This window comes from Macaca mulatta, chromosome 2 (assembly GCF_049350105.2).
Source record: "Macaca mulatta isolate MMU2019108-1 chromosome 2, T2T-MMU8v2.0, whole genome shotgun sequence".
In the NCBI taxonomy this organism is placed as follows: domain Eukaryota; kingdom Metazoa; phylum Chordata; class Mammalia; order Primates; family Cercopithecidae; genus Macaca; species Macaca mulatta.
The window spans coordinates 102,191,059-102,207,813 of record NC_133407.1 but is presented as its reverse complement, the minus strand read 5'-3'; the positions used below and the strand labels follow the sequence as shown (position 1 = coordinate 102,207,813).

Genomic DNA, 16,755 nt, shown 5'->3' with positions numbered 1-16,755 from the left:
CTGTCCCCTTAAATGTGACCACAGCAGCCACCTGTGGCTTCTCTCCCACAGAAGACAGAGCCAGTTGTGTCACCTGCTTCCCTGGGGCAGGGTTTCAAGGTCTCACATCCCATATGTGGCCTACTCGGCTTCCCCCAAGCATCCTGACCTGGTGGGGTAACCATGGCCCTGGCCACCCCACCCACAGGGCCCAGTGACATTGCTGCAGTCACACCCCCTCGAGTGTCGGACTTACTGAGAGAGCAGGGAAGGAGCCAGATTCCATGGGGACCTGGGAGACTGGCTCCAGTCTTGGTCTCAGGTTCACAGAAGGAAAATGGGCCAGTGTGCTAGAGCCATGCTTCTCAAAGTGTAGTCCCTGGACCAGCAGAGCAGCATCTATGTCACCTAGGAGCCTGTGGCAAGTGGGAGTTCTAGGGCCTGCCCCAGGCCTGTGGAGCCGGAAGCTCTGTGGGCAGGGCCAGCAAGCTATAGGGACAGGCCTCCGGGTGACTGTGATACCTGCACACCTTGAGAACCATCGGCCCAGATAGCCTCTGAACACTAACGGCTCCTGGTGCGTGTGGAGAAGACACAGGCCATGTCTGGGAGGCAGGGGAGATGGACTAGCACACTCCTCCTGCTACAGGGCAGCATGATGCTCAATTCCCTCAGAAGGATGTCCTTCATCTTTTCCATGCTGTGTGTGTTCACCCTGGCCCTCCTAGCAGCTTGGGAAGGGCAGAACACTGCACACACAAGAGGGCCGTTCCCAGTCCGCACATTCCAGATTCATCTGTCACCAGACCCACAGGAGGAGGCAGACTGGTTCCAGGAGGATGAAAGCCCTTGTTCTGACACCTGTGTCTGATTCCAGGGCCTACAAATCCACTCTGGACTACACTAAATGAAGTCTGGGGATTTTCATTGATCTTCAGAAGAAAGAGAAGGAGGCGCGTGCCTGGCTGCAAGCAGGGAAGATCTATTACAGCCTGCAGCAGAGCGAGCTGGTGGACCTGTACATCCAGGTGAGTGGCAAGGGATGCAGGAGGACCCCTGTGCTGTTCACTCTCTGTCCATCCACCCATCCATTCATCCTTCCATCATCTATTTACCTGTTCATCCATCCATCCATCCATCTGTCCATCCATCCATCCATCCATCCATCCATCCATCATTCATCCATCCTTTTCTCATCCATCTATTCACCCGTCTATCCATCCATTCACCTGTCCATCCACCCATCCATTCATCCTTCCATCATCTATCTGTTTACCTGCTCATCCTTCCATCCATCCATCCATCATCCATCCATTCTTCCATCATCTTCCCATATACCTGTGGGTCCTTCCATCTATCCATCTATCATCCATCCATCCATCCTTCCATCCTTCCATCATCCATCCATTCACCTATTTGTCTTTCCACGCATCCATCCATCAATCCATCATCCATCCCTCCGTCCATCCATCCATCCCTCCGTCCATCCATCCATCTATCATCCATCCATCCTTTTATCATCCATCCATTCACCTGTCCATCCATCCATTCACCTGTTCGTCCATCCATCCATCCTTCCATCTATCTTTCCATCATCCATCCAACTGTTCATCCTTCTATCCATCCATCCATCCATCATGCTTCTGTTCACCTCTTCGTCCATCCATTCACCTGTTCGTCCATCCTTCCATCCATCCTTCCATCCGTCTTTCCATTATCCATCCAACCATCTTCCATCCATCCATGATGCTTTCATTCAGCTGTCCATCCATCCATCCATTCATTCATCATCCATCCTTTTATCATCCATCCATCCATTCACCTGTTCATCCATCTCTCCGTCCATTCTTCCATCATTCCGTCATCCATTCACCTGTTCATTCTTCCATCTATCCATCATCCATCCATCCTTCCATCATTCATCCACTCACCTGCTCATCCTTCCATCCATCCATCCATCCTTCTATCATACATCCATTCACCTGTTCATCCTTCCATTCACCTGTTCATCCTTCCATTCATCCATCTATCGTCCATCCATCCATCCATCCATTCGTCCATCCATCATTCATCCATTCTTTTATCATCCATTCATTCAGCCACCATCCATCCACCTGTTCGTCCATTCATCCATCCATCCTTCCATCATCCATCCATTCACCTGTTCATCCTTCCATCCATCCATCATTCATCCATCCATCCATCCATTTATCCATTCATCCATATATCCATCCATCCATCTATCATCCATCTATCCTTCCATCATCCATCCACTCACCTCCTGTTCATCCTTCCATCCATCCATTTATCCATTCATCCATCCATCCATCCTTCCATCATCCACCCATCTTTCCATCATCTATCCTTCCATCATCCATCTATTCATCTGTTCATCCTTCCATCTATCCATCATCCATCCATCCATCCATTTATCCACCCATCCATCATCCATCCAGCCATCATCCATCCATCTGTCCATTCATCCATCCATCCTTTTATCATCCATCCTTTTATCATCCATCCATTTATCATCCATCCATTCACCTGTCTATCCATCCATTCACCTGTTCATCCATCCATCCGTCCATTCATCCTTCCATCAACCATCCATTCACCTGTTCCTCCTTCCATCCATCCACCTGTTCATCCTTCCATCCATCTACCATTCATCCATCCACCATTCATCCATCATTCATCCATTCATCCATTTATCCATTCATCCATTTATCCATTCATCCATTTATCCATTCATCCATATATCCATCTGTCATCCATCCATCCTTCCATCAACCATCCACTCACCTCTTGTTCATCCATCCATCATTCATCCATCTATCCATTTATCCATTCATCCATCCATCCTTCCATCATCCATCCATTCATCTGTTCATCCATCCATCATCCATCCATCCATCCATCCATCCATCCATCATCCATCCATCTGTCCATTCATCCATCCATCTGTCCATCCATCTGTCCATTCATCCATCCATCATTCACCCATCCTTTTATCCATCCATTCACCCGTCTATCCATCCATTCACCTGTTGTTCCATCCATCTGTCTGTTCATCCTTCCATCATCCATCCATTCACCTGTTTATCCTTCCATCCATCCATCATCCATCCACATATCCTTTTATCCATTCATCCATCCATCCATCATCCATCCATGCTTCCATCATCCATCCATGCTTCCATCATCCATCCATCCACCTGTTCATCCTTCCATCCATCCATCATCCATTCATCCATCCATCCATCCTTCCATCATCCATCCTTTCTCCCATCCATCCATTCACTGTTCGTCCATCCATCCATCATTCATCCATCCACCCACCAATCTACCTATTAATCCATCCCTCCATTCATCTATCTGTCAGTTTGTTTATCCATACATTCATCTATCCACCATCTATCCATCCATATGCACATACATCATCTACCCTCCACCCATCCATACATTATCTACCCACCCATACATACATACAGACATACACACATCATTCCACCCATCCATCCATCCATCCATCCATCCATCCATCCATCCATCCATCCACCCATCCACCCATCCATCCACCCACCCGTCCGTCCGTCCATCCATCCATCCATCCATCCATCCATCCATCCATCCATCCATCCCAGCATTAATCTATCTACACACTCATCCATCCATCCATGTGTCTACATCTCCTCATCCATTCATCCATCCATCCACTCATTCCTAAGCCACTGCTGAGCACCTGTTGTGTGCCTTTTTCCTCCCTCCAACTGGTTCCCTCATATCCTCCCCCAGTGGCCAGCATCTTCTCCCTGAGGGCAGAGGCGCGGCCCCTCACAGTGCCCAGCACCTGCTCAAATACAGCACATGCTCAAATAATGTGACCACTCAGTTAACACACAGAAGAACTTGCTCCAAGCACCAGGTGGCACATTTCCTTACAAAATGAATCTATCATAGTGGCTGTTTTCAGAGGCTTTCCCAAACACAGTGTGATCTGGAACAAATTGTGAAGCCCACAAGCCTGGTGAAGCTTTCATTACTGAGCACCTGCTGTATACCTCCTTGAGCTGAGGAGAGGGATCAAGAGCTCATGGCCAAGAGGGGACCAGGCCCACCCACAAACACTGTTGATGTGGCAGGGATGTGGCAACGCAGAAAGGAGCCAGGGGATGGGCTCCCAGCAATCTGGGGGCCACGGAGACTGGTTTGAGTGCAGGGGGAGTGGGCTACGGCTAGCCCTGGTGGTAGGATTCACAGGTGTCGGGCTCCTGGGCTGCAGCTGCTCAGTCATCTCCTGGCACTCAGGTGCATCAGTTCATTGTCCTCATGCCAGTGGTGGGGGCAGCCCTAATGCACAGGGTCTGAAAAATGCTCAGGTGTACCTGTAGTGTGTGAGAGGAAGGAGGCTGGAAAAGGTGGGCGTGGCTACCTCACCAGGTGTGGGTCTTGAGGGAACTTCTGTCTCCTTTCAGGTGGCACAGAATGTGTTCCTGTACACAGGCGACCCCAACCTGGGGCTGGAGCTGTTTGAGGCAGCTGGAGACATCTTCGTCAGTGGGGCCTGGGAGCGGGAGAAAGCTGTGTCCTTCTACCGGGTGAGCTGGCCTGTGGGCTGATGTGGGTGAGCTGGCCTGTGGGCTGATGTGGGTGGGCCTCAGGGGGGCACCTGGAGGGCTGAGGCACAGGTGTGGCAGGGCAGAGGCCTCCCACCTGGAGGCAGGGCCACCCATGCACATGCTAGTTTCCAAGTGGTCTCACCGGGCATGATATTGACCGTGCCCCTGCCCGGGAAAAACGCTCGGGGCCTGGATGTGACAATGGCTCTACCCTTGTACCTGATGATCTCAAGCAACCATGAGCGGAAAGTTCTGTCCCCATCTTTCAGATGAGGAAACTGAGGCTCAGAGAGGCACAGGGACATGTCAGAGGACACACAGCATGTCAGTGGGAGGCCCAGGTCTGCATGCACCCGGAAGTGGGATGGCTTCTCCCTTCCTCTGAGCTCACGGTGTGGCTCAGCCCTGGGCACAGATAAATGTGGTGTTTTTAGAGCAGAGAGGAGTGCTGGCTCCCCTGAGTCAGACCCCCGGTGCCCAGGTGGGAGAGACGGGTCTGAGGCTGCCGGGTGTAGCTGGATGGGCCTCAGGTGATTCTTCAGCCCCCAACTTGGGTGTCTGAACTGTGTGTTATCCCAGAGCACAGAGCTGTGTGGAGGTGCAGGGGTAGCTGGGGTGTGGGAAGCTCCAAGCACATGTTTGAGCTCTGAGGAGGGCGCTGGGCAAGGTGGGTGCTACGGGAAACCTGAGCCACCTGCCTGTGTGGTAGGACCGGGTCCTGGCCCTGGCAATGACTACGGGCAACCGCAAGGCGGCGCTGCAGCTACAGCTGTGCAACAAGCTGGTGGCACTGCTGGCCACACTGGAAAATCCCCAGGAGTGCTTGGAGTTTGCCTACGTGGCCCTAGCACTCAGCATCACTCTGGGTAAGTCCCCTGAGCCCCCACCCTGCCAGGACCCACACTTTGCCAGAGCCCAGCCTCCAGGTCTGCAGGGCAGGAGCTGAAACAGCTGCTGGATTTTCCTGGTCTCCTGTCCAGGCAGGCAGATCTACCCAACTGGCTTCCCCGTCCGGCTGTGGGGCACTGCCCGAGGTCTCTCACGCAGTGCAGAGCTCCCTGCCTGACTGAGCTCTGTTTCCTCTGCCTGTTCCCGCTGCTGACCACAAGGGCCGCCCAGTGTGCCCTCTGCCTTCCAGACATGCCAGGCATCTCGTTGGTCCCTGTATGTGCCAGGCCGAGTGGCATATTCCCTTTCTCTTGTACCCTTCCCACCCTCATCAACCACACAGCTCTCTGGCTGATAAAATCCCAGTTCCCCTTCCAACAGTCTGCCCCTTAAGGCCGGGCATCCCCTGGTGCTGTGCCAGGGTCATCTGTCCCCCTCCAGAGACAGGGAACCCTAGGCAGGCCACATGCCCCAGCGCCTTGTGCCCTGTGGCCCAGTACACAGTAGGTGTGCAGCTGACTCCCCAAAGTAGGGGGCTCTGATTGTGACACACCCAGGAGGAGTCGGATGTTATGTCTGTGGGTTGCCTGGAGCTGGGGTGCCTGGGAGCACCTGGACTGCATGGCTTTTGGGCTCCCCTGGTTAAAACCAGTGAGCATAGGCAGGTGGCTATGTGTAGGCACAGAGCTGGGCCATCCAAGTCCGACTTTGCCAAAGCCTCACAGTAGACAGGGGCAGGCCTTATTAATTCTGCTTTGCAGATGGGAAAGTGAGTCTGGGAACCCAGAAGGGACTGGCCAGAGCTGCCCAGGTGACCGCAGGTGCCTGGAGGCAAGCCAGGTGTGCTGCCTGGGGTCTGCATACCTGCTCCTGAGGGGCCTGTGCCCTCCCTGCCCCAGGGAGCCACGTCCTCACACCTGCCCCTTTGGCCTGCACCCCAGGGGACCAGCTGAACGAGCGCATGGCCTACCACCGGCTGGCCGCCCTGCACCATCAGCTGGGTCATGGCAAGCTGGCAAAGCACTTCTACCTCAAGGTCCTGTAGCTCTGCAACTCGCCGCTAGAGTTCGACGAGGAGACCCTCTACTACGTGAAGGTGTACCTGGTGCTCGGTGACATCATCTTCTACGACCTGAAGGTGGGTGGGGAGGGGCAGGGCTTGGGGTGTTCCTGGCCCCCTTGGAGTGGGATCTCCACCCAGACCCCAGAGGCCTGGGTTCCAGCCTTCCTTAGGAATGGCCCAGTGGCCTCCCTGGAGCTCTGCACGTGGCTGGAGGAGCCGGCAAGGTCAGCAGATACAACCCAGCTCCCAAGCTGGCCAGGCCCCACCCTCAAGAACTGTCTCAGCCCGGGAGGCTGACACATGAGTGGGCAATGGTGTCCTCTGGGTAAAGAAGGAGGATTGTAGTCGGGGGGCCCTCCTGGAGGAGATGACACCAAAGCTGATTCTTGACAGTCAAGTGTCAAGTTGCATTTAACAAAGAAAACAGGGTCGGGAGAAGGACATTTCGGAGGACGGCATCATCCTCACATTGAATCAACGTTGCAAGATCCAACCCAAATCCTGGCGCCTCGTCTAGGAAGCCTGCCCAGGGTGCCAGCCTGCACTGAGCAACTCCCTCCTGGAGCCCCGAGACACCTTGAATCTTCACATCACCCAGGAAGGGTGGGGTGGGACCAGTGTCTTACCATTGGGTTCACAGACAGGGAAACCCCAGCTCGGGGCAGGTGCGGTGGGGCCTGAGCCAGCCAGGCTGAGGCCTTGCTGGGTCGGGTCTGTCTCGAGGGGAGGTGCTGTGCTCCCTCTGCCCCCAGCCCTGCAGGGGTGGAGAGCTGGGACTGTCAGACTCAGACCTGGGGTGTCTCCACCCCTCTGCCCAGCAGGCACCGCCCCTCCTCAGCATCGCACCGGCACCGCGTCAGTGCTCCTTATGGGCTGAGGGGCCAGGGCACTCCAGTCCTGGGGCCGAGATCTTGGGGGCCTTAGAACAACATGAGGAGCTGGGGCAGCCCTAAGACCCCACCCCGTATCCCCCACCGCAGGCCTGGGGCTGCCCGGGAGGCCCCCGCCCAGTGCTGGCGACACTTGGTGGTCAGAAGTGGTCCCTGTGGCCTCCCAAGTCCCAGCCAGACAGGGAGGTGCCAAGTGTCAGACCCAGAGGGACGCTGCTCACCGCTCAGGGGCTCGCCTGGGACCCAGGGGGACGGGCCTCCCAGAAGAGGCCTTTATCTCTTTTGGTCAAGCCTGCCACCCACTCCGCTTGCCCAGGAGGAAGGAAAGGGCCAAGTAGTACCTGAGAGGCCAAAGTCCACGGTTGGGGTTGAGGGGCAGAGGCCTCCTTCACCTCCTTCCCATGCACAGCCCTCCTTCACCTCCTTCCCATGCACAGCCCTCTGGGCCTCATCGTGACTATGCTGTCAGCGCAGGCCAGCTTCCCACAGGGAGGCCCACTTGGAATTCCCCAAGGGCGGCTGTCTTTCCAAGACTACACCCTCCTCCTTGTATAGTAGGCTCTGGACCCAGGGCCCAGAGGAGTAGGAGAAAAAGCCGGGCTGCATGGGGCCTGGAAGGCTGGCAGAGAGGCAGGGGTAAATGGGCATCTTTGCCAATTGCCTCTAAAAAGGGGTCCCCTTTAGTCTACACGTGAGAGCGAGCCCTGGAATAGGGAGGATTAGGTGTGTCCTGGCTCAGCCTGCCACTCACTAGCTGCTGCACACACTACAGGCACATGGAAATGCACACGCAAATGCACACGGGCACAGGCACACGCACACACAGGCGCGCACACACACACAGGCATGCACACAGGCACACACACGGACACGCACACACAGGCACACAAACACGCACAGACACACAGGCACCCACATATGCACAGACACATGCACAGGCACACGCAGAGACATATGCATTGGCTGGCTCCTTCCTGTTTAGTTGGGATGTCCCCACCCCTTCAGGAAGCCTTTGCCTTCCACCCCTGGCTGAGTCTGGGGCCTCCTGGGCCCCCCACAGGCTCCTGGGCTTCCCTCTGCCACAGCCCGGGCCACCCTGTGTGGTCAGTGTTCACTCCCAGGTCCCTCAGACTGGGAGCAAGGACGTTAGGCTCAGCCACGCACCCAGCACAGAGCCCAGTGTTCGGCTGGGCCGAGGGGCATTGGATGAGCAGTGGCGGTGACTCGGGGCCTTCTCACGCCCCTGCGCCGTGTGTGGGGCGGGGCAGTGGGGGAATGGACTGCTGCATCTTGGACTTTGTCCTTGGCCCTGGGAGTCATCTTGAGATGGTAGAGGGACAGGCTAGGCATGGGTCTTAGAGAGGTCCCTTGGGTGACCCCATGTGGAGGAGGCGCCTGGGGAGAAGCCGGGTGGGGGATGGGAGGGTCAAGGAGGAGGTCTGGGAGACGGCATCCCAACCCAGGGATGGTGAGTTTGAGCCAAAGATGCATTGAAAATGGGAGTGGATGTCTGGGGAGTCACACTCCGTCAATATTTCAGGGAACATTGCCAGATAGAACACCTGTGAGATGGTTTTGTACCTGGCCTGTCCCGTGGAGGGCCTGGAAATGGTCAGCATGGACAGGGGCCAGAGGGGAGCCTGGGTCACTCAACGCTGTGCCCCTGCTGTGGCTTGGAGCCACGGGCCCTGCATGGAACTCTCAGAGCAGGCAGGATCTGCCCTGACCTCAGCCCATGGGGAAAGCAGCCACTGCCTGCAGAGAGGGTGGCACTGGGGCAGGACACTTGGGGTGAGTGGGGCGTAGGGGCAGTCAGGAAGGCTTCCGGGGTGTCAGTGTCGTCCCCACCTCCTGCAGCTGAGACCACAGCAGTGTCACAGGCTTCGGGGTTCATGGGGTGAGCCAGCATTGGCTGGACATGTGGAATGACCTGGAGACAGGAACGGCCTCTGGGAAGACGGGCTCCAAGTCCCCCTCTTGCTGAGCATGACCTGTCCCCTTCAGGACCTGTTTGATGCAGCCGGGTACTACCAGCTGGCACTGGCAGCCGCCGTGGACCTGGGCAACAAGAAGGCACAGCTGAAGATCTACACGCGGCCGGCCGCCATCTCCCACAACTTCCTCCTGGACCGTGAGAAGTCGCTCTTCTTCTACCAGAAGGCCAGGACCTTCGCCACAGAGCTCAACGTCCACAGGGTCAACCTGCCTCCTCTGCCACTCTGCGGGTGGGCCCCCTGGTTGGCCCCCAGCCACCCTCGCTGAGGACAGCATCCGAGGGAGTGGGTTTTGTGCAAGGAGGATGGTCTCCTCCCTCTCCTGGTGTCTCCCGTGGCTCATTTTCTGGGAAATGGAGGCATGAAAGCAGGGTTCAAATAGCAATAAATGGTTTTTTTTTTGCAATAACATACCGAAGTCCCCAGGGCATCCTTCCCTGTGTGCTTCCTGGGCTGTGTCTGGGGGCCATCTCCTTCCCTGGTGGCAGCCCTCTGATCTTGGGGATGAGAACAACTGTGAGTCCAACAGACCTGGGCCAGGTCATCATGAGCCTCGGTTTCCTCGGCGGCCAGGGGGGAGATGGTGGTGGAACTCTGGGCAGCTCCTTGCTCTCCCTGCTCAGAGTTCTTGCTGTAGGTCTCGTGCCACCCTTGCCTTTAACCTTCAGGCCACTGTGCCTGGATGTGGGGGCTGCTAGTGTCCCTGTTCGCCATTGAAGAAATAGAGGCACAGAGAGGTTAGGTGTCTGGCCCACCGTCACACAGCAGGTAGGGGCGGAGACACAGAGCCCAGTACACTGACCACCACACCACCCTGCCAGCCTGCAGCCAGGAAGATGTCCCCCATTAGGACCCAAGGTCAGCTCCTGGACCTCTCTTGTGGTGTCAGGAGAGCCACAGGCCAGTGAGGGTGGCCCCAGGGATCCCTCACTCAGTGTCCTCTGCTCCCAGACTTGGTTGGGCCAGGCCTGGCCAGTCCCACCTCTGGCCACTGGTCAGCCCTGCGGGAAGTGAGATGCGGGGATCTTCGCCTGTGTAGATGCTGGTACCCAGTATTGAAAGCCTTATCTGGGCTGCCCCCCAGCCGTCCCCACATACCCCTCCCCTTCCGGCCTCCAGCCCTCATCCCAGTCCCTGGAAACCCAGGTTTTCCTTCTTAGAATCTCTGGGCCCCAGGAACACAGCTCACACGGTCTCTGCCAGTTTATGGCAAGGAAACCGAGGTTAGAGACTGTGGGTGTCCCACGCGATTCTCGCATACACTGCACTCTCCCAGGCCCCTCTTTTAAACACTTTAAATGAGGTGACGTTCACATCGCATGCAATTAACTATTTCAACGCAAATAATGTGGCATTTGTGCATTCACAGTCCTGTGCAACCACTCACGCCATCAAGTTTCATAAATGTATTCGTCTCCCCAGAAGAAACCTCCCATCCTCACTAAGCTGTTACCTCTCCTTTGTATCCCCCAAGCCCCTTGTTTAATGGAAGAGGAAACTGAGGCCCGGAGAGGGACTTGTCAGTGGGCGGAGCTCTGATAATAAGGAATCAGGCACCCATCTGCTGCTTCAGTCCTGGGTTGGTGTTCCACCCAGCAGAGGTGACAGAGCCAGGAGGTTCTGGGACCCCATGCTTGCAACCAGAGCCCTGCCCCGAGCCTCCCCACCAGGGGACAGCAGAGAGCTTTCCAGAACGGGCCGCGGGGCTGGCGGGAAGCAGCGGGTCAGAGCTGCTGACAAACCTCACGTTGACCCCAGATCGCTGTCTCTGTGGGTTGGGCTTGGGAATTGGAGAGGAGGCCGCATGACTGGAAACGTGAAGACGGCACGGCCTTGGCTGGCTGGAGGAGCGGGAAGCGCCGTCACGTTGACTGAGGACACAGACCTCCTGCCCGCTGGGCCGGACCTGCAGCCATTCTTCTCGGGGTGGGGTCCGCAGGTCCGGGTTGCTCTCGGCCCCCGACCTGCCTCAGAATCCGGGGGGCTTTGGAACTGTGCCTCCTCATCTCCACCCACCCTGGCTGGTGCCATGAGGGGCCTGGATCCTGGGATCCTGTTTCTCCTGGGCAGCAGAGACTGGGGGACCAGAGGAGACGATGGGTCTTCAAGCCCCACATTCATAACCCCAGCCCACCACTGACAGTCTGGGGGTTCGAGATGAGGGAGTTGATGTCTCTGAGCCCCAGTTTTGTCACCACTAAAATGAGGCCGACATACTTGGGCAGAGTGCCAGCCCCAGGGCTAACAGAGGCCTGTTTCCTACTGACAATACCTGTTACTGCTAGGAACAGCTCCAACAACCACACACTAGGGAACACTCAACCCAGGCCAACTTGTCAGAGGCACGTGAACCAGAGCAACTCCATCTTGAATGGGGGCTGGGAAAAGGGAGGCTGAGACCTGCTGGGCCGCATTCCCAGGAGGCTAGGCATTCTTCGTCACAGGATGAGATAGGAGGTCCCCATAAGATACAGGTCATAAAGACCTTGCTGATAAAGCAGGTTGCAGTAAAGAAGTTGGCCAAAGCCCCAAACCCAAGATGGCAACGAGAGTGACCTCTGATTGCCCTCACAGCTCATTATGTGCTAATTATAATGCCTTAACTACTACAAGACACTCCCACCAGCGCCACAACAGTTTACAGATGCCATGGCAACATCTGGAGGTTGCCCTACATGGTCTCGGAAGGGAGGGCAGAAACTCTCAGTTCTGGGAATTGCCCACCCCTTTCCTGGAACACTCATGAATAGTCCAAACCTTGTTTAGCGTATGATCAAGAAATAACCATGAAAATGGGCAACCAGCAGCTTTTGGGGCCACTCTGCCTATGGAGCAGCCATTCTTTTTTTTCTTTTTTTTTCTTTTTTTTTCTTTTTTGAGATGGAGTCTTGCTCTGTTGGCCGAACTAGAATGCAATGGCATGATCTTGGCTCACTACAACCTCCGCCTCCTGGGTTAAGCGATTCTCCTGCCTCAGCCTTCCTAGTAGCTGGGATTACAGGCACCTGCCACCACACCGTTAATGTTTTGTATTTTAGTGGAGACAGGGTTTTGCCATGTTGGACCAGGCTGGTCTCGAACTTCTCACCTCAGGTGATCCACCTGCCTCGGCATCCCAAAGTTCTAGGATTACAGGAGTGAGCCGCTGCACCCGGCCAGAGTAGCCATTCTTTTATTCCTTTTCTTTCCTAATAAAGTTGCTTTCACTTGATGGACTCGCCCCGAATTCTTTCTTCTGTGAGATCCAAGAAACCTCTCTTGGGGTCTGGATCGGGACCGTTTTCCAGTAACAAACTTGCTTAACCTGTCAGACCCCTCGTCTCTTCATCTGTAACCAGAGATAAAGCCTCCCCCGAGGTTCCAACAGTGAGGAGAGAACGCATGGAAAAGAGGGGCACAGAGTTGGTGTGCAGAACCAATATCACAGACTGGGTGTCAAGCCACTGTCATATTGGAAGTAATATCACACTCTCCCCTACAAGTTATGAGGAACAATATCACAGGGGGGTGTGTACCTTCTCCGGTAGTGGGAGTAGTATCATCATCTCTTCCTTTAGATGACAGGAACAATATCACAGGGTGGGTGTACACCCCGTGTGTTTTTGGAAGCAATGTCATTCTCTCTTCTTCTAGGTTTTAGGATTCATATCACAGGCGGGGTGTACACATCATCCACTCACCCCCTGGATATCAGGAACCATATCACAGAAGAGTTGTCCACCCCCTTCGATATTGTCAGCAATGTCATCTTCTTCCCGCCTGGATATTAGGAACGATACCCCGGGGTTGGGGGCGGTGTACACCCAGTGCGATATCGAAAGTAAAATCAGCCTCTTTCCCGCTGGATATTAGAAACTATATCACAGGTGTGTGTGCACCTTCTGGGATATTGGGAGTACTGTCAGCCTCCACCCCTCTGCATATTAGGGACAATATACAGGGGACAGGGTGGATACACAACCTGCGATATTGAGAGTAATATTCTTCTCTTTCCCCTGTACATTAGGAACCACATCACAGGGGTCTGTACACCTTCTGCGATATTGGGATTAATGTGATCGTCTCCCCCAACTGAATGTCAAAAACGATATCACAGAAGGGTGTACACCCCCTGCGATATGGCCAGTAATATCATGGTCTCTACCTTTGGATACTAGGAACAACATCACAGAGGGTGTGTATACTCCCCAGCAATATTGGGCATAATGTTATCCTCTCTTCCCCTGGATATTAGGAACGATATCCCTCGTGGTGGGAGGTGGAGTACATTAAGAACAACATCACTGAGTGGGTGTACACCCCCTGCGGTATTGGGTGTAATATCATCCTCTCTTCCCTAGGATATAAAGAACAATATCACAGGAGGGGTGTACAGCCACAGCCCCTACGTTATTGGGAGTAATAGCGTCTTCTCCCACTCTCGATATAGGAACAATATCCTAGGGTGGGTGTACATCCCCTGCGATATTGGGCATATTGTCATCGTCTCCCAACGTGAATATTGGGCGTAGTGTCCCAGGGGGGTGTACACCTTCTTCGATATTGGGAGTAACATCATCCTCTCCCCTCAGGATTGTAGGCAAAATATCGAAGGGGTTTTACACTTTGTACGATATGGGCAGTAACATCATCCTCTCCCTACCTGGATGTAAGGAACTATATCACAGCCGGCTGTACACTTCTTGCCATACTGGGAGTCCTATCATCCTCTCCTATCATGGATATTAAGAAAAATATTACAAAGGAGGTGTACACCCCCTGAGATATTGAGAGTAATATTATGCTCTCCCCTTCGGGACATTAGGAACAATATCGCAGGAGGTGTGTACAACCCCTGTGATATTGGGAGTCATATCATCCTCTCCCCTGAATATAAGAAACAATATCACAGGAGGATGTACCTCCCCCCCTGTGATATTGGGAGTCATGTCGTGTTATTCGGAACAATAGCACAGTGGGTGTGTACAACCCCTGCGACATTGCCACTAGTATCATCGTCTCTCTCCCAGGATGTAAGGAACAATATCATAAGGGGGTGTACACCCCTGCGATATTGGCGGTAATATCTTCCTCTCCCTGGCTGGCTATTAGGAACAATGTCACAGAAGAGGTGTACACCCCCTGCTTTAATGGGAGTGATATCATCCTCTCCGTCCCTGGATATTAGGAACAATATCACCAAGGAGTGTACATCTCCTGCAATATTGAGACTGATATCATCCTCTCGCCAGCTGGATAGTAGGAAACATAGAACAGGGGTGGTGTACAACCCCAGCGAAATCGGAAGAAACATCACCCTCTCCACCTTTAGATGTTAGGGAAAATATCACGGTGCAGGTCCACGCCCACGGTGATATTGGGAGTCATATCAACCTCTCCCACCCTGGATGGAAGGAACATGACCGACGGCATGTACACACACTGTGGTAGTTTCAATAATGTCCTGCTTTACCCCTGGCTACTAGGAATAACATCATAGAGGGGTGTACACTTTCTGCGACACTGGGAGTAATATCCTCTCCTGGCAGGATATCAGAAACAAGATTATTAATAACTAATATTAATAAATATAAAAATTAATATTAATCACAGATATTGAAAATCAAAACTAAGATACTATGAATACTGGTGAAAAATGTTAACGATTAGTATTAATAATTAATAATATTAACACAACTAATAATAAAATGATGATATCAACAACTAATGTAACTCTAATCAATACTAAGGGATGTTGGCAAAAAATTAATAATTAATATTAAGAAATAATAATATTGATAAATGACATTAATATTAAAAATAATTCTTAGAGTAGATCATAATCTATTTAAAACAATTATCTGTAATTAATAAAAAATTATTAATTGATAGTATTACTGATAAATATTAAAATCGATCATTGATGAGTACTAATTAATTATATTCTTGCCCCAAGAGCAAAACACTGAGGGTGTACACCTGTCTGTGAAACAGTTCATTATTTCCAGAGAGGCAGACGATACTACTCAAAATACGGTAACCAGGCTGTGAGTCCACCATGGCTCCCAATAGCCAAGGGGGGAAGAGGGGGTGGCTATTGGTCCCCACCTCGCGGGGGGTGGCTCACCCCCCTGCGAGGTGGCTCCCAATAGCCAAGGGGGGGAGAGGGGGTGGCTATTGGTCCCCACCTCGCGGGGGGTGGCTCACCCCCCTGCGAGGTGGCTCCCAATAGCCAAGGGGGGGAGAGGGGGTGGCTATTGGTCCCCACCTCGCGGGGGGTGGCTCACCCCCCTGCGAGGTGGCTCCCAATAGCCAAGGGGGGGAGAGGGGGTGGCTATTGGTCCCCACCTCGCGGGGGGTGGCTCACCCCCCTGCGAGGTGGCTCCCAATAGCCAAGGGGGGGAGAGGGGGTGGCTATTGGTCCCCACCTCGCGGGGGGTGGCTCACCCCCCTGCGAGGTGGCTCCCAATAGCCAAGGGGGGGAGAGGGGGTGGCTATTGGTCCCCACCTCGCGGGGGGTGGCTCACCCCCCTGCGAGGTGGCTCCCAATAGCCAAGGGGGGGAGAGGGGGTGGCTATTGGTCCCCACCTCGCGGGGGGTGGCTCACCCCCCTGCGAGGTGGCTCCCAATAGCCAAGGGGGGGAGAGGGGGTGGCTATTGGTCCCCACCTCGCGGGGGGTGGCTCACCCCCCTGCGAGGTGGCTCCCAATAGCCAAGGGGGGGAGAGGGGGTGGCTATTGGTCCCCACCTCGCGGGGGGTGGCTCACCCCCCTGCGAGGTGGCTCCCAATAGCCAAGGGGGGGAGAGGGGGTGGCTATTGGTCCCCACCTCGCGGGGGGTGGCTCACCCCCCTGCGAGGTGGCTCCCAATAGCCAAGGGGGGGAGAGGGGGTGGCTATTGGTCCCCACCTCGCGGGGGGTGGCTCACCCCCCTGCGAGGTGGCTCCCAATAGCCAAGGGGGGGAGAGGGGGTGGCTATTGGTCCCCACCTCGCGGGGGGTGGCTCACCCCCCTGCGAGGTGGCTCCCAATAGCCAAGGGGGGGAGAGGGGGTGGCTATTGGTCCCCACCTCGCGGGGGGTGGCTCACCCCCCTGCGAGGTGGCTCCCAATAGCCAAGGGGGGGAGAGGGGGTGGCTATTGGTCCCCACCTCGCGGGGGGTGGCTCACCCCCCTGCGAGGTGGCTCCCAATAGCCAAGGGGGGGAGAGGGGGTGGCTATTGGTCCCCACCTCGCGGGGGGTGGCTCACCCCCCTGCGAGGTGGCTCCCAATAGCCAAGGGGGGGAGAGGGGGTGGCTATTGGTCCCCACCTCGCGGGGGGTGGCTCACCCCCCTGCGAGGTGGC

At 54.7% G+C, this 16,755-nt stretch overlaps 1 protein-coding gene across 2 annotated transcripts in view; it reads left to right on the top strand.

Annotated features, from left to right (window-relative positions):
- The window catches only part of LOC144339522 (SH3 domain and tetratricopeptide repeat-containing protein 1-like), a 56,255-nt gene extending 46,411 nt beyond the window's left edge, over nucleotides 1-9,844 (top strand). The window contains exons 3-7 of one of the 2 annotated variants that reach the window (XM_077994199.1): nucleotides 857-1,007; nucleotides 4,455-4,577; nucleotides 5,308-5,464; nucleotides 6,428-6,624; nucleotides 9,444-9,844. In XM_077994199.1, coding sequence (XP_077850325.1) covers nucleotides 5,329-5,464; nucleotides 6,428-6,531 — 240 coding nt within the window. In that variant the 5' untranslated portion in view covers nucleotides 857-1,007; nucleotides 4,455-4,577; nucleotides 5,308-5,328 and the 3' untranslated portion in view covers nucleotides 6,532-6,624; nucleotides 9,444-9,844. The remainder of the gene's footprint in view (nucleotides 1-856; nucleotides 1,008-4,454; nucleotides 4,578-5,307; nucleotides 5,465-6,427; nucleotides 6,625-9,443) is intronic. The other variant, XM_077994198.1, reaches the window with a different exon arrangement.
- Nucleotides 9,845-16,755: the final 6,911 nt, after the last annotated feature.